This window comes from Balaenoptera ricei, chromosome 15 (genome assembly GCF_028023285.1).
Source record: "Balaenoptera ricei isolate mBalRic1 chromosome 15, mBalRic1.hap2, whole genome shotgun sequence".
In the NCBI taxonomy this organism is placed as follows: domain Eukaryota; kingdom Metazoa; phylum Chordata; class Mammalia; order Artiodactyla; family Balaenopteridae; genus Balaenoptera; species Balaenoptera ricei.
The window spans coordinates 53,662,613-53,680,690 of NC_082653.1; the positions used below are offsets into that span (position 1 = coordinate 53,662,613).

General features: G+C 41.5%; 1 protein-coding gene across 2 annotated transcripts in view; it reads right to left on the reverse strand.

The window, feature by feature from the left end:
• The window catches only part of CREBBP (CREB binding protein), a 129,563-nt gene that overhangs the window by 19,696 nt on the left and 91,789 nt on the right, over positions 1–18,078 (reverse strand). Inside the window, exons 12-20 of one of the 2 annotated variants that reach the window (XM_059898588.1) lie at positions 17,801–17,925; positions 16,998–17,186; positions 15,168–15,584; positions 13,562–13,741; positions 12,357–12,546; positions 7,933–8,051; positions 6,852–7,091; positions 5,988–6,076; positions 441–521 (exon numbers count right to left, since the gene is read on the reverse strand). In XM_059898588.1, the coding sequence (XP_059754571.1) occupies positions 441–521; positions 5,988–6,076; positions 6,852–7,091; positions 7,933–8,051; positions 12,357–12,546; positions 13,562–13,741; positions 15,168–15,584; positions 16,998–17,186; positions 17,801–17,925 (1,630 nt within the window). The remainder of the gene's footprint in view (positions 1–440; positions 522–5,987; positions 6,077–6,851; positions 7,092–7,932; positions 8,052–12,356; positions 12,547–13,561; positions 13,742–15,167; positions 15,585–16,997; positions 17,187–17,800; positions 17,926–18,078) is intronic. The other variant, XM_059898589.1, reaches the window with a different exon arrangement.

The window sequence follows — 18,078 nt, forward strand, 5'->3', positions numbered from 1 at the left end:
CAGTGGAAGATCAACTAAATGCTACAGACGGGGTATACACACAAGACTCATTTTTGCTACTGCCAGTTAGTTCTGTGACTTGGGTTACCTGGTTTCTCAGGTGTAACTGAAAATTTACAATCTTCCCAAATGGAAGGTGACAGCCATTAGGAAAAAGCAAGTGTTTTAGAAGAAGAGATAGAGCAAGGTCGAGAGAGACCACTGCACTGCAGTGGGGGCTACAGCATCACAGTCTCAAGCAGAGGGAAGAATGTGCAAGTGGCGCTGGGATTCAGCTACAACAGCTACATTGTAAAATATGAATGTGGGTATAAGTAATATGAAAAATACACTACAGAAAAGTCACAGTGGGTGGCAGTGGTGCTTCCCTTTTAATCACGGATGAGAACAAAACAACAATTCAGAGTCACCCCCAAGAGAAATGACAGGATGGTACTTACGTCTGGGGTTGTGAAGGGTCGTCACCCAGGGTAACATTCTCCCCCTGGATCTCTGTGAAACACTTCTCACAGAAATGATACCTGTCAGCAAGAAGGCCATACTTGGGTGAACTGGTCCATGATAACACACAGCCACCCAAGCAACGAAGCCACCAATCAGAGCAGGGCAGATCACCACGACGAAGGGGGGGCGTTGTTGGTTGATTGATGGGTCAGTGAGGACAATGAAAGGAACAGGGGCAGGTGGGGAAGGGCAGGATTAGAGAACAGGGGAGGGAACAAATAGCACAGACATAAAGGTAAGACGCAAACACCAAGACAACACAGAGCAGAAAGCCAAGGCAAAGCATTGATTAGCATTCGGTCTCATTGCACACATCCCAGGCCATCATCACTAACAACGGGTTCGTCCAGCTCCAAGATGCAAATGTTTTCAAGGAGTTGTTAATACTAGAATTGCAAGGAGCCTAATTTTAGGAGTTTGGATTTTGTTATTACTTAGAGAAAACCAGATATAACTAAAGGTTTTGAGATGGAAAAAATTTACTTTGAACAAAACAGTCTGACAAAAGGCCTTAAAAAAGCAATTTAAACTGAAATAGCTTTTTTTCAAAATGGAAAATTTATGCTTGACAGCAATTCATAGATTTTATTTCCGGTATTAAGCCAGATCTTTAAAGGTATGAAAATGTTGAGCACTCAGAACTGGTTTTAATTTTCTCCTGTTATTTTTCACATGTTAATCACTCAGTTAATTGGGTTACAATAGAAATGAAACCAAATCCATATTCTAGACAAACATTTAACAGAAATGCAATCGGGGTCAAAGACTTTCCAGCCATTTATCAGTAAGAATATACAGAGAAAAACTGTGATATATTGTATAAACAATACAATATATGTAAATCCATGAACAGTCTTAAAATTCAATTCTAAGCTTCAATTTAAACTTTTTGGTATTGGGACCAATCATTCATCAATCTGAGATACTCAGTGATTTCTCTAACTTGGGGACAATCCAAGTTAAGCAAATTTAGAGACTTAATCTTTAAAGCACAATCTGCATTTGAGAAATTATCCATCACCCCAATTTCTTAGAGTATAGAGCCTGGGCTCAAGCTATCAAATAAGAACAGTTAAAATAAAAACTATTAAATGTTTGGAAAGGACACAAATGAGAAATCAACAAAAATGCAGGCTGATGCTGCATAAACAAGATGGGCACAAAGGAATACTGTAGAAGTAAACAAGCTGAATGAGGTGAATTACACAAGCAAAAGGGATGAGTACAAGGTACGACGGCAGCACAATAAAATGCGGTTTTAGTGCTCAAAACTATGTCTACAAGATGCCAAGAGGATTAGTGTTAAAGACACTGTGACGAGACTTGGAGCGCCACACTGAACCACGTGGGCAGAAGGAGATGCGGCAGCTTGCAGCTACACACAGACACAGACACACACGCACACAAACACACATGCGCGCACAGCTACAAACAACTGAGATTCAGGCCACTGCCTGGCCAGTTTGTCTTCATTACCACTAAAATAGGTCCCCACAAGTTCTAATTCTAATCTTAATTAAACACATTGAGCATTCTGTCTGCTATATTTCACTGACTAAACACACATAGTGAATTAAAAGTATAAAACTTTAGAGCATGCACACATCTCAAGATTATTCAATTTTTCAGATTTGTTGATGAGGAACATGACAGATTCACTGTGTGTAGCAACTGGATTAATAAGAGTTTCTTGCTGGGACCAGTTTATTTAGAATTAATTCAATCAACAAAGTCTGCCAAGATTAAAAACTGACCAGGAACAAACAGATTAACACTGCTGTTTTTAAAAATACTTATCTCTTTCTCTGAATGAATTACAGTAATATTCTGGCTATTCACTATTTTGTAAATATTTTTATGGAGGCTTGAAATCATGTAGTAAAAGGAATTTCCATGTGTAGAAGGGCATGATCATCACTGGCAAGAAAGAATTACACTATAGAAACTATAAACCAATTAAGCAGCAATCAGAACAATATGCAAAAAAAAGATACCCCTTCAACGCCAAATTGCTTCCTTTTAAAAAATGAATGAAAGTGTTCCAGTTTATTATGATCAAACTCAGCCACTGTGGGCTAGCTCAAAGAGGACTACGGAACACACTGTGAAATTAAATTGCCATGGTAATTACATGTGAGTCTAAACGGTTTTAAAATCCTGGACAAACTAAACTCTTAGCTTTTATTCAAGCAGAACATCAAGCCTAGCAACATCTGGGGAACAAGAATCATAAACCCATCATTTTCCACTGGAGGAAACTGGCCCAGAGTGAAGCACTGATGGCTGAATGGCAGCCCCCGGGGTGGCTGCGGAAACCTACGCCCTCTGTGTATAACTAACTTCCATTCCCAAGAATCTCAGGGTCAGAAACTGGGAGGGACAGAGTGTCTGTCCCAGAGCAAGGCCAGAGATGTCAGAGAATCAAACCTGTTCAGGTGTAAGGGGAAAGGGAGGGGCCCTGGCCTCCCTTTAGCTCCCTTCTGATATGATGACAGCCCACCCATCTAGTCAAGTAGGCTAAAACCACTCTGGTAATCAGTGGATGACAGATGTTAATGTCAGACTTGCCCCTATCTTATACCTAGTCCAAACTTTATTCATCCTGGAAATACATAATGGTTCAGAGATTCACTTTTCAACCATAAGAGCCTAGATGACCTTCTGCCTTACGAGAAGGAAGCAGTTTGATGAATATGGAATTATAAAGGAGAAACACTTCACATAATCTGATGATGATGTACATCTGGGTACCTAAAGTTAGCACAATGTAAATAACTGCAGAGTTCATCTGTAAGGGTAATTTAATGTATGGAGTAAATTTTCAAATGCAGATTGTTGTAAGTACCATATCAGTATATATAAATAACTGGGATAATAGATAATATCTATTCTTATCTATCGATAATAAACTGTTAAAATTATAGAACAGTTTTCCCAACATGACTTACTTTCAAAATTTCCAAGTGTGGAAACAAGTGAAAATGTAACCATATACTAGCTTATCTATTAGTTTCACTTGTTTAAATGGTCTGTAGAATTTCCTATTCTAAGTGCCCAGTTTAGGACTATAAGTACCAAAACAATTATTCAAAAGAACACCATGGTGTTCATTAACAGTCAAGGTTGAGAATGAAAATGTAAGTGGTTGAAATGTCCATCGCAGAATTAGACCACTGCTTTCACAGACTCACAACATGGTATCTCTTCCAGTTCTGTATTCCAGGAAGCACACCTTGTGAGATTCAGCTGAGGAGCAGTATATGCTCACACTCTTAAAATGTATTATGTGTAAAAGAGAACTCCTTTATTTACGTTTCTACTCTTAAGGAAAACAGATTACTTTTGTGCAATAAAAATTAAGTCCTATATAGAAGTAATATTGGACATTTCAGAACTTTCAAAACAATCCTTTGTTTGCACCCCATCAACAAGCTCCTCTGAGGAGGCAGTAGTGCACGCTGATGCCATCCATTCTATCGAACTTGAATTGCTCTCAAGTGAAATATGGCCAAAATCTATGCAAATCAGCCGAGGCAGGGTCCAAAGGACCCAGGAACAGTGAAAAGCAACAATGAAAAGGCCCCCAAATTTAAGAGATGGTGGCAAGCAATCTGTTGTCTGCTCTTCCTTCTAGACCCAAACTGTGATGGGCACTTAGCAGTGGGGGCATTTTTCAGGGTATAGTTAATTTTAACCTGTTCTCTTAAAATTTCATAGCTGTATTTTTTGCACCTAACAGTTTCCAAAGCATTGTCTCCTTGTAGACTGACAACTAAGGGTGTCAGGAAAGGTGTTACTATGCCCATGTCATGGACAAGGTTAAGCTTGATACATTACAGAATGTGCAAAAGGTCATGGGCTAAAACTGTAAATGGAGGGGCCAGAGCCTCCAGAACAACACTTGTCACTATAGGAGAGATTCCATTTGGGCCACAGTATCATTTCAAACTTTTAGTTTTAAAATGCTTCTATCAATAGAAGAGCATGCTAAGGCAGAAAATGAATTCCAAATGTTAAAATATTTTCAGCAGGACGGCTGTGCCAGCTGCACTTCCAGTAGAGGTGCCTGTCCAGGGACACCCATCCTTCCCCTCAAACCAGCATTTCACTACGATAAGTGAGCTGGACAAGACTTAGAAATCTTATCTTAAGATATTTTTAGGTCAACAGTTCTTTTTTTTTAAAATAGAATTTTGATGGGAGTCGTTAATTACCTTGAATATGTTTTTTTTTAATTTTATTATTTTTTTTAATTTTAATTTTTTTGGCTGCACTGCATGGCTTGCAGGATTTTAGTTCCCCAACCAGGGATTGAACCCAGGCCATCGCAGTGAAAGTGCTGAGTCCTAACCACTGGACCGCCAGGGAATTCCCTAGATATTTTTTAAAAATTAAAATAAGTTTAAAAAACATAATCGGAAGAAAAGTAACTGCGAAATTCCAAATTATTCAGGCCTCTGCATGTACCTTTGAAAAAATAAAAAAGCCCTGTACTTATCTTCTTCAAAGTATTAGAACATATGTAATTACTATAAGCAAACAAGATAAAAATAATCAAAACATCAAACCCTAAAGCTGACATTTAATACTGGAACCTAAAAACAAAGAACAGGCATGAAGCCTCATCTTGGTCACATAAAGAATTTAGTTGCCAATTCATAGAATGGAGGCAATGTAATTGAATTTGACAAAGAATTACAACCTATGTTTCAAGGCAGGATGCCCTCATGCTATGGCAACATGTAGTCACTTAAAGCAATGGATACAAAGTAGCTTAATTTTCAAAACAACCCCCCAAACCAGGAAGTTGTAATTAGGTAAGGGAATCAACAACAAAAATTATTTTCATTCTTCCTCTACTTAAGATAGGAGATCTATTCTATAGCCATCTCCACATTTCAAGAGAATAGCAAATACTTCAAAAGCATACCTACTAACCCCAAAAAGGCCACCTCATGAAGGGAGTCATTCTTAAACTCAATGAAAAAACCAATCTCATTCTTACTGTGCTACCGATTAAAAAGAAAAAGTCTATGGTTTAAAATTTTTAAATGAATTAGAGCAAACACAAGTCTTTCCATCAGACTGTCCAGGCCAAATTAGCTAGGCAAATATTTACACACAGATTGGTAAAATACAATGTTTCAAATTTATTATCTTAAAAAAGGCAGTCAACCTTTGTTAGAGTTACTCTCCACTTCAGACTCTTTCTCATATGGTTACATTTTGGCTTAACACATGTACCTGATCCAACTAGTGCAGCAAGCAGTTTGGAGCTTAAAATTTTATACTATACAAGCATGCTTTTAAGTTAAGAGACCATGGGCCTATCTGAGTGACTGAGAAACAATGAAATTTCGGCCCTTTTCACTGAAACTTCAGGAAAGAAATAATGAAATGTACCCAAGCTACAATCAGACAAGCCTGCCTCGTCCTAAGACCTTCTTTTTCTCCCATGATTCAAGAAACTGCTCAAGGCTTACCTATTCTGATAGCTGTAGTAGGCAGCATCGCGAGGAATTGTACACAGCTGCTTCCCGTAGCAGCACAAAGTCTGTGGGGAAAACTCATACTGCAAAAACAAAGGAGAAAATACTAAAAATATATCCCATTTACTGTCATGCAATGCTCTGCCCAATATGGAGTTAGATTTAGCTAGTAAATTATTTGTTAGTATACTGGATAGTCTTCTAACGATTCTCACATCTATTTAAAGACATTTCTGGATACAATAGGACAGAATTAGTGTCTGAGAGACTTTTTTTTTTTTAAAATAAATTTATTTATTTATTTATTTATGGCTGCCTTGGGTTTTTCGTTGCTGCACGCGGGCTTTTTCTCTGGTTGCGGCGAGCGGGGCCTACTCTTCATTGAGGTGCGCGGGCTTCTCATTGCAGTGGCTTCTCTTGTTATGGAGCACGGGCTCTAGGCGCGCAGGCTTCAGTAGTTGTAGCACGCGGGCTCAGTAGTTGTGGTGCACGGGCATAATTGCTCTGCGGCATGTGGGAATCTTCCCAGACCAGGGCTCGAACCCGTGTCCCCTGCACTGGCAGGCGGATTCTTAACTGCTGCGCCACCAGGGAAGACCCTAGTGTCTGAGAGACATTTATTACAGATAGATGAATGGATACACTGGGGCAGCCCGGAATGCTTATTAATCCAAGGCCTTCCCCCATAAGCACCTCTAGCTTCAGATAATCAACTGTTTTACAAGAGACCAGACTCCATCTGGGTCCTTCTCAGTACACAGGTGTGGCCAAAATATTGAGTCTATTATATCATCATAATACCCTTTTTGGCTGGATTAACAAGGGTAGTTCATTTTCCAGAAAAACTTTCAACTGTACCTTGCGTCCACAGCAATATCCAAGGGATTGCATGACAGGGTCAATTTCTTGCTCAAAGACCTCTGCGAGCTTACTGCAGAACTTATAGACCCGGGATGTCTTCCGATTGTAGAGCCAGGCATTGTTGAACATGAGCCAGACGTCATCCACATACTGCCAGGGTTCCTGGTACTGCCCTGTATCCAGCTTCCGCTTGATGGTGGAAAGGTCCATGGGATTCTTCACAATGTCAAAATAATCCTGAAAGACAAAATGGTCTCAGTCTAGCAGATCCCCCAAATTCCAAATGCCCATCTTATCTGGCAGCTTTATCTTAAAATAAAATTGAAGAAAGTACCAGTATAACTTCCATTTCTAATAGTGAAAAATGGGACTTGAAAAGAAAACAACTTCTGATCTTCCTCTGATTTTATTATCTAATATTATAATTAATATTTTCAAGTGTGATCAAATTACTTCAAAAGCAAAGTTAAAGAAAAAATAATATTAAAAAACTTATTTAATAAAACATGTCTTATAATGTCAGATTTTAAAAATAAGATTTTGATCCACCGAACTAAAATGGTGAACATATTTATCAGACAATATGTTTTTCTAGAGATTCCATTCTTGGTCCTAGCAACCAAAATGAAATTCCAAGACAAACACAAACACAAAAGCAAAAATAGTAATACTGCTAAACAGAATCTGTTGGGTCACCATGGCCTTTGCAACAGCACCCAGGGTTTCAAAGTGAGAGGCCCATGTGTTTTATAAGTGATGTTCACCAATTATTTAAATCCATTCCTGTAGACACAGTCTTACCCAAATACAAAGCAAGGCTACAGAGGCTGTGCGCCCCAGGGTGTGCTCCCCCCATCTCACTGCAACCCTTCCATGGACCCTGGGGCTTATACGGAACAGGGGGGAAACACACATTTCAGTCAGTAAGACAAAGGTGTATTATTGTTTTGACAGAAAATATTTTTTTATATTAGGGAAAAAAATCTTATTTTTTCCAATTTTAAAAGATAAAATGAGTACCATGGATACCCATGAATTACAGTGGTAAAGTTATAATGTTTTTATGATATCGACTTACTGGAATTCCTAGGAGCTGGGGATCTACAGGCTGCCGAAAAGGTAGGGACTCTGGATCCTGTCGATACAGCGCTTCTAGGGTTGGCATCAGAGCCTGGCGCAACTCCTCTGGCTTAAAGACTGCAGTGAAAAAGCGCAGGAAACGACACTATTGACAAGGCACCCAGACTCTTCCTCCGTCACTTTTCAAATGGAAGCCTGGCTACTTCTGAGAAGGCCCAAATCATTTCCCTCCCAGCCGTGAAGCTTCCAGGAGTCGATGGACATTCTAAAGCTATGATTCAGGGATTCTGAAAACACAGTCACACTAGAGTTTTTAAAAACTGCACCCACATCATGAGGCAAAAATACCACACTGAGAAGTTTGCTTGTTCAACAAAAAGATTTCCGATGCCAAAACTTGGTTGGAACAGAAAAAATGAAGCTAACTTTCTAATCTGCCTCATTGATCAAATGGGTGGGTATAGAGCCATTTTCACAGGAAGGGGCCTTTCCTCCCCTGAGGAAACTTTTGTGTCCTTGGCTGAAGTAAACTCAAACCACCTGAGAGGAACGGTTTTGTATTACAACCTCACAAATAAATGTATACAGTAAGAGAGCTACAAAAATAAGTAGCTCTCTTATTTTCCCCAGAAGTTCTGTACTGTGTACTGTCCCCTTGCACATGTACTAGTGCCCATGTCTCCAACCTCTTGGCCCACCCATTTCCTATGATGCCTTCTGTTGTCACCAATGTAAGAACAAGCATTGGCTGCCAAATACATTCAGGACAGTCACTCATACAAACCCCTCGTGAGTTCTAAGGACATGGGAAACATGCCTGTGAAGGTGACACTGAGTGTCACGCACCCCCTCGCTCACATACGCTCCTGCCCACAGAAAAATGATCAGAGGCAACCACTGCAAAGAGGTTCTGATGACTTAGGTTCTAAGTGATGTGAGGTTTCCACTTTGTGGTTTTTTGAATTTTGAAAGACTTTCTACAACAGATACGTAACAAACTGTAATTTATAAATCAGACTAAAATACCATAAAAACCTAAAGTTCCCGTTGGGAAGTGGTATGCATTGAGTATATCGAGAGATGAAAACACTGGCTGAGAAGTTTCCAGAAACTTTATTGACATCAGAGCCAGGGAATACCCAGGTATCCTGACTGACCTCCTGAGGAAACGGCCTCCTGCTCTCCAGGACACATGGCGGTCAGCAAGCATGGGAGACACCCAGTGTAGACACTCCCATGCAGGTGCAAAGGCCTGGTCTAGGGAACAGATGTGCCCTGTGGAGCCTTGTGAAACACACACAAATCCTGCCTTCAGCTAACCTCTTTTCTTCCAGTCTGTTTTTACAGAGATGAAGCAGCGTTTGGTTTTCTTTGAATAACTCTTTATAAGAAGACAATTCCTTAGTTAATCAATAGCTTTTTTATTCTTCTAGACCAGGGGTCGCAAACCACGACCCACAGGCCAAATCTGGCCAGCTGCCTGCCTTTGTATGGGCCTGGGAGCTAACAATGGTTTTTAAGGTTTTTAAACTTTAGGGAAAAAAAGAATACTATTTCATGATACGTGAATTTACACAAGATCACTTTTTAGTCTGACAAAATAAAGCTTTATTAGAACACAACCATCCTTGTTGTGCAGGTGTCCATGGCTGCTTTCGCACCACAAGGCAGGGCTCAGCAGCTGCAACAGAAACCTTATGACACACAAAGCCTAAAAGATGCACTACCTGGTGGCCCTAGACAGTCTTCTGAGGCCCTTCTCCAGACCATCTCGTCTCCCAGTGCTGATCAAAACTAACATGGCCTTACATGTATCTCACTTTGGATGACCGTTCATTCATTCACTGAACATTTAATACCTATGCCAAGGAGAAGTCACTTTCAAACTCCTGTCTTTAACAACCACACTGATGTAATAAGACTCCAAATGAGTGGAAGTAGCAGTCAGAAGCTGTATTTGAAACAAGTTCTCTACCACTGATTAGTGTGGTGTGCTATGAGCAAGTCACTCCACTTCTCTGGCTCAAAACCTTCTCAGGACAATCAGGTGGGGACCACATCAGCAGTCCCCAAAGCATGGCCCACGGATACCTTAGGGACCCTCATGCAGTCTAATATGGTAGCCAGCAGCCATATGTGGCTACTTGAATCGAAATGAATTAATATTAAATAAAATTAAAAATTCACTTTCTCAGGCACACTTGTCACATGTCAAGTACTTAGGAGCCACATGTGGCTGGTGACTGCCATAACAAGAGAGTGCAGATATACAACATTTCCATCACTGCAGAAAGTGCAGATATACAACATTTCCATCTAGCACTGCCCTAGGCCTTTCCTAGGGGTCTGTGAAATCCATTTCCATGATCTAAAACAATTTTCATGATAACTCTAAGTTGTCATTTGCCTTTTGCACTGTGTGCTGACATTCACACAGACGGGGCAAAAACAACAGTGAATAAAATCACTAGCACTGCAGCATGACCAGGCCGCAGCTCCAAACTCGACTTCGTGGTCGCCCCGTTCTTTGCTGCTGCTGTGCATACACAGGAAAAAACGTCACCTGCACTTATGAGTGTCCTTGATGAACGAGTCAAAATTCTTACTTTTATTAAATCTCAGCCCTTGGCTACACGTCTTTTATTCTGTACGACAAACTGGGAAGCTGTCATAAAGCACTTCTGCTGCATGCAGTGGTTGTCTTGAGAGAAAGCACTTGTGTGAGTGTTGAGAGCTGAAGTAACTGCTTTTTTTCATGAAACACACAAAACTAGAAAGAATGGCTGATAGACAAGCTACAGGTACTCAGATCTGGGTATGTGACAGACATTTGCTCAAAAATGAACAAAGTAGGCCAGTTACAGTTACTTCCAGGACAACTGACGCTATGTGTTACCAATGATAAAATTTTGACTTACATCAAAAATTAGAATTTTGAAAAACCTGTATCATGCCACATGAGCTTGACAGCTTGTCCAAGTTTACACGACTTTCTGAAGAGACTCATAGTGATATTAATAAATGTGATTTTTAAAAATATCACATAATGAAGCATGCCAACATTTGGAAGATGAGCATAACTCAGTGAGCCAAATTCCCAGATGACCAAAGGACAGTGTTACCAAAAAAAATCATGCAATGGCAAAAGATCCATTCAAAGTACAAGACGGACGATGGATGCTAACGCCACAGAGTATGAGAAATTCAGGGCTATGGATTCAGATTTCCCACTGCAACTAGCCTTTAAGAAACTTCTACTTGTTGAGCTTTGGTGTAGCATCAAAAAAGAATATTCACAATGTCCTGAAAAGACTACTAAAATACTCTTCTCTTTATTAACTACTAATCTGAGTGGGTCTGGATTCTCCTCATGTACTTCAACCAAACGACAGAACACAACAGCAAAGGCAGAGGCAGATATGAGAATCCAGCTGCGTTCACTTAACTCTCCGAGTAACAAAATTGTAAAACACAATGTCATCATTCCAACTATTTCTGTTTTGGAAGTTATTTTTCATTAAAATGTGTTATTTATGGGTGCCATGTAACAGATTTATTTTTAAATAAATATTAAAAAAGACATCTAATAGAGTAAATAGTGATAGATGATCCATACAAACAAAAACTTCTCTGGGTTCCTCAACTTTTAGGAGTATAAAGAGGTCTGAGACCAAAAACTTACGGCCTGCTGTCCTCTATGATCTCCAGGGTCTCTTCCAGCAGCAAAACTATACAGTATCAGCCTTCCTAACACTTTTCTGCCATCTTTCCTAACTGGATCACCTGCAGCCCTGAACTACCTGAGCCCCGTCTCACATTTCTAACGGTCACCTGACAATTTGCTGACACCCTTACCTCCGTACTTTGGACACATCTCAAATAGATTCTATCCAACTTCCACCGTGAGCCTGGCTCATCCTGCTTATTTCAGAACCCAAAGTATCTTCACTAACCTGCCGCCCTCCCTCTTCCTGCTGCACTAGTCACTGGGTTCTACTCTCCCACCCCCTGACTTTGGGCACTTAGTTTCCTATCTGTATCAGCAGAAACCTACAAACTTCAGTGCATAGGGTTGCCATAGTGATAATTTCCCTAACATCAAGCTTCCGGTCATCTTCCTGCTGGAGTCCATCAGTGGTTGTCCACGGCATGCCGAGTAAAGCCAGCACCACCCCAGACAGGCGGCTCATGGGCTGCCCCTCAGAGCCCTGGTCGCTTCTCGTTCCTACCACAGACCCCTGTGGGCTCACACCCTGGAGTTCAGCTCACTGTCACCATTTCTAAAACTTGCGGAATGGCAGGCAAGAAGGATAAAAGAAGGGATGGAATTCCTTTTCTGCTTTAGCTTTTAATCCACAGAATGCAATCCCAACATAATGGAACAGCAGCACCATCCAGTGAGTTTACGAGAACATGACCTACTTTTTTTGCGAGGCTGAGAAGGAGAAGTGGACTGAGAGGCTGTCCCGTTGGTGCTACTCTCTTCTTCCTCTTTAGCTTCAACTTTCACTTCAGGTTTCTTTTCATCCACTTCCATTGGTTCCGACTTCTGCTCTGTTGTGTCTGTTTCTTCTTTAACTTGAGAAGATCCTTGTAAGTCCTCCTCCATCATCTTGAGAAAAACAAAATTACAGACAATGATATATGAATATGAAAGACCTTTATTCTAACTCAGTCTTATTGGAAGGCTCTTAAAAATCTCTATGGGCTTGTTAAAACCTTTCCCAAGTCAGAGCTGCACTGATCATTCCTTTTCTCTCCCACAAGAAGGGGTGGAGTGCCTGTTGAGTCACTTCAGTACAGCACCAGTGCATTACAGTCCTAAAAATTTAAAAATTTTTACATGCTAGATAGAGTGCTTAAAAAACTTGTATACACAATGTATACACCATTAACTGCTCAATAGTTTTACATATATTTCTAGTTTGGAACAAGAAGTGCCTCGAAAATTGTGGGAAGGATCAGAAATTCAACTGCTCAGAGGGCCAGGCAGGTGAAGCTAATGACAGCAGCAGGAGCTGTGGTGTGAGGCCGTGGGGAGCAGTGGACACTCTGGCAAACTAGAGAGCTCACGACCCATCTAAGAGCCACAGCTGGTGCTCCCACCTAGACTGCTGCCCCACAGGAACGCAAGCACAGTGCTGGCAGAGCTTCTCATTTTTCAAGAAAAGCCAGAAATCTAGAGTTTTATTTGTAATTTCCCATTTTAAAAATAATTGTGTGGGCCAAACAAAACACATTTATAGGCTGGATTCAGCCCACGGTCTGTCAGTTTCCAACTTCTGCTACAGGTTAATTAGTAAAAGAACACACCTCTTGTGCAGTCTAACTCTGCAGAATTATAAATGAATGAAGGACGGCAATGAAAAAGTTGCTGGATGATTTAAACATTTAAAATACAAGCCAGCGCTCTTCACTTGTGGTAAAATAAAATAAACCCGTACCTCATATCTAAAAATAAATAACCAATCTGTTTTTAATCTCTTTCCAACGTGAACCACAATCGAACAGGATACTGAAACGGAAAGCAGGGACATCCACGGTGGATGCCTGGTGCCTCCCCCGAGCACACTTCAGTGATGCCTCTGTGTGCAGTACATCTATTCACTCCCAGGAGTGGCACCTACCGCAGCCCCAGGCTCTGCCTTGGGTTCACTGGCATCGGGCTCGGTGTCCTCGGTCTTGACCTCAGCCTTCATTTCCAGCATTGGTACATCGGGTCCTGGCTGCTGGGAGTTGGTTTCGGCGCTGGCCACTGAGGATGGAGTGGGGACTCTGTTATCAATGCTGGCTGCTGCCTGGGAAAGCTGTGGAGAAATCAAAATCATTTATCTCTGTAAATGATATAAATGATCTTAAACCTTGATGCTCACCCAACACACAGTTTCGCGTTAATCTTTCTCAATACTAATCTAACAGGCACCCCTATTCGAGAGAAATGAAGAATAAGCGTTAAAATAGGAGTTCCAGAGAAGTCAAAATCAGGTAGAAATACAACTGACTTCTTGCCAACAATGCAGAGATGGAAGAGCAGAGCTTTCTACCTTTTGATAGAAAATTATTTTCTGGGAATTTTCTACCTAAGTCACAGAACCTCCTATTTTAAATTTAATTCCTTCCAACAATGACATTAATGGTTATGGTAAAGGCTGAATAATAAATATATAAGTATATACGCTATAGAAAGGGGAATAAAGTATCTATATGGAATAAGAATGTATAACTAGCCTGTTAATTGTAGGAACAGTGGTGGAGGAGTAAACAAACATTAAGAGAAAGAATCCCAGAAAGAATTCTAAATTTTCAAAGATTTACCCAATGGAGTTTTAAGTAAACAAACAAAAGAAACATAAAATTACAAAGGGATCTTACTTAGAGATAAGAAATATAAAGTAAGGATCAATAAGCACACTCCCTATGGAGAAATACAAACAGTAATGTCATCTTGGGGGTTTCTGTTGGGGTTCATTTTGACATTTTATAAATAAATATCCTCAGTCCCCACAAATAAAAGATAATGTATTTTAGGGGGAAGCAGGTTTTTAAGTCAGACTGATAAGAAAACAGACACTAAGACTCTGGTGAGAACTGGGAGAAGAATGTGGAGGTGAGCAGCAGCAGCCTCAGGCCCTGCGTCAGTGGGGACAGCCCAATCTAGGAGAGCACCGGACCGGGTGCTGCCAGCAGAGCGTGGGACATGGGACACAGGACGTGCTGTGACCCTGCCACCTGCACCTCCCAGGAGGAGTGGGTAAATCTAAGCCACAGAAGTGTTAACCTGAGCATGCCATTTTGTCATGAAAAAGAAAGGGCTTTCAGCTGGAAAACAAGGCTGATAGGCAAGGTCAAAGTACATACAACTAGGAACTTGTTTACCAAATCCTCATCACTACTAAAACTCAGAAGACGTCAATCTAGGACAGATAATGGGGGACGTACTGCTCCTATGGACAGACAGCTTAAAAATTCTACGGAGGACCCATGTATGAGTTCTTTTAGTTGTTGATTTCTACAAACTGATTTAATTGGGGAAGATAATCATGTCATGTCCTGCCGAACAGCCTTTGGAGCCAATGCTGGAAACAAAACACAGCTCGTTATGGTTCAATTAGAGTGCAGATACTTTTTGCAACTGCACCAAGGCCTGCAGTGACTTCATGACAGATTTTTTTTTTTATGGGCAAGTTCTCATCTAAGAGTCTTGGCCAGAAGACGACAGGCCGAGGGGCTCACCGGTGTGCCAGGAGGCTGGGTGTGCACAGGTGTCGGCTGCTGCTGTGACGACTGAGGGGTGGCCACGGACGGAGGCTGGACTGGGGTCTGAGGCTGTGGGGTCACCTGGGCCTGGGCTGCCGCCTGGACTGTAGGGGTGCTCTGGGTTTGGCTGGCACTGGGCACTGAGCCGGGAGTCGGGGTGGGAGTCTGCCCGGAAGACGACACAGGAGTTGATGGCTGGGTGGGAGCTGCTGGCTGGGGAGGAGTCATCCCAGGTGCCGCCGGATGCTGAAGAGACGGCATGCCTGCGGCCGTGGAAGCAGGAGGTGGAGTCTGGTGTAACGGTGACTGTGTCACTGGTGGGCAAGGCAGCTGGCTGGCCTGGGGCCCAAGCATGTTCAGAGGGTTAGGAAGAGCAGCACCAGGCACCTGTCCCTAACAGATGGAACAGAGTATGTTAAAATTATTTCCCCCATTTGAAAATGTGGCAATAGACTTAAAAGACTTAAATGTATGAAAATCTAATCATGGTTTCTTGATGAGGTCTGCTGACTGCACGGGAATGTTCCATTTGTAAAAAGTCATCGATCTGCACACGTATAATAACGTGCACTTGTTTCTCATGCTTTGATTTATATAAGTGTGGAAATCTCTGGCTTAAACAAACACACATACACTCCACTTACTAGCTTCGTGCTCCACAATATCCACCCACAGCTTAGACCACTGGAAAAGGTATTTGTCTTTTTTAAAAAAATGAGTTATGGAAACACTGAAATGTTTCAGTACAGTGGTTCTCAACTAGGGACATGTTTCAGAATTATTTGTGGACCAATTAAAAATCTATTCTGAATCATTGGTCTAGAGCAGGGATCTGCAAACTATGTAGAGTTCATGGCCAAATCCAGCTAGCTACTGGTTTCTGTCAGTAAAGTTTTACTGGCAGGCAGCTTCGCCCATTCACTCATATGTGAATGCGCATGTCTACCGTTGCCTTTGCGCCACAACAGTGGAGCAGAGCAGTTCAAACAAAGACCCCATGGCCCACCAAGCTGAAAATATTTACAGGACAAACCTGATAACCCCTGTCTGGAGCAACGAAATTTATGGAAATTAAGAATTAATAAGTATTTAGTGAGTGAATCTAATGTAGTCACTGCCTTTTACTCAATGTTACTTCATGTTAAAAAATTAAATAATGCATTTTATCTCTTGGGGGAAGACTTGGCCTGTTTTAAACACATGTACATTTGTATACAGCAGCAATCTGGTGTACTCTAGCAATTAACAAAAGGGGGGAAAAGGCAGTAAAATGAATGGAAAATAGTTCTCACCAGCATTAGACTGAATAATTAAAAACACATTCAATAAGAAGAGAACTACTCAAATGATCCAGTTAGCCGGACTTCACCTGGGCAGTTCAGACAGACAGACAACAAGATACAAAGACCAAATCATTAAGAGTGAACTCATGGGACCTTTCCTCACTCCCTCTTTAAAGTCCAGTGTTTCTCAGGATCACACATGAAACTCAGAATTTACAATGCACAAACAAAAACCAACAAAATGACAACTAAAAACCCAAAAACCAAAACAAAAGCACACAAACCAAAAAACCATAATCCATTCCACTTTTGTATGAAGTTCACCCCAAGACTGTATGACTAATTCCAAACAAGGTAAAAATAACGGAACCGAATGGGGGGAAAAAAAAAAAAATCAAGAGATGCTAGTACATGAAATGTTTTGTCTAGAATTCTAATTTCTGTGAACTAAGACATGCTGAGGTCAGTGGGAAGCTGGGGCTACATCACTGTAGGTGGCTCACAGCCCCAACGTGAACAGTACCTGTGACACGCTGGCCTGGGCCGCCGGCTGCCCCATGCCCACGCTGTTCACGTTCAGCGCTCCGCTGGAGGACGGGAACTGGTTCTGTGGCAGGAACTGGTTCTGGGCAGGCGCCTGGGCCATCATGTTGTTGGCGTGTGTACCCATCATGTTCGGAGGCTGAGGCATTCGGGAAGGAGAAATGGCCATCTAAAAGACAATAAGCGTTACTGAGAGTTCAGAGGGCTTCAAGGGCCTGAGTCTTCAAGGTAAACTAGAAGAGACAGAGATCTTCAAATCCTCCTCCCTTGCAGGAAGGGACCCACCACTCACTAAGGCCTTCTGGCTCCCAGGCACTCTGCATGCTTTTCATGCAAGGTCTCTAATGAGCCAGCTTCACACTGTCCTCGGAACAGAAACCAATAGTATGCTATAGTTTAAAGTTCAAAATATGCCTTTTATGAGTTCTCTGAAGTGTTTAGAAGGCAGCCGCAGGAGAGGAAGTTCTGAGAGTCAACAGACGCTGACAAGTCCCTCTCAGCCACATATCTGAGGCTGCCAACCCCATCTTCCAACAAAGTCACAGGTGCCTATGATTTGTCATTTCAATAAAAATAAGTAATGGTCAAATAATTCTTGTAGTAATAAGGACAGAGAGAGAGAGAGAGAGAGAAAGAGAAATATGAAGGAAATAAAGCATAATCCAAATCCAAAGGAACAAGTACCACAGGATTCCCAGATGATCTACAAGTTTCCTGCTGAGAGAATTTTCCTTATTCGAGCAAGGCCTTCTCAGCACAGCTGAGGCAAATAGAAGCACTTACCCCTGGAACGGAGCCCATGCTGTTCATCGGGACAGAGTGGTTCATGGGGGACGATGCACGAGGTCCCATGGGAGCTTGTGGCAACTGTACATTCCCCAAGGATATTGGGTTAAATGAATTCATCCCTGTAAATGTACCCACAACGGTTCATTAGGAAAATCACTCACAGGAAAACAGAATGACAACTCACCAAATAAAACTCTAAGCCAAATAAATGGAACACACACACAACATATACAACTGAAAGGAAATCACTCAGTTAATCAGAAAAGATGGTT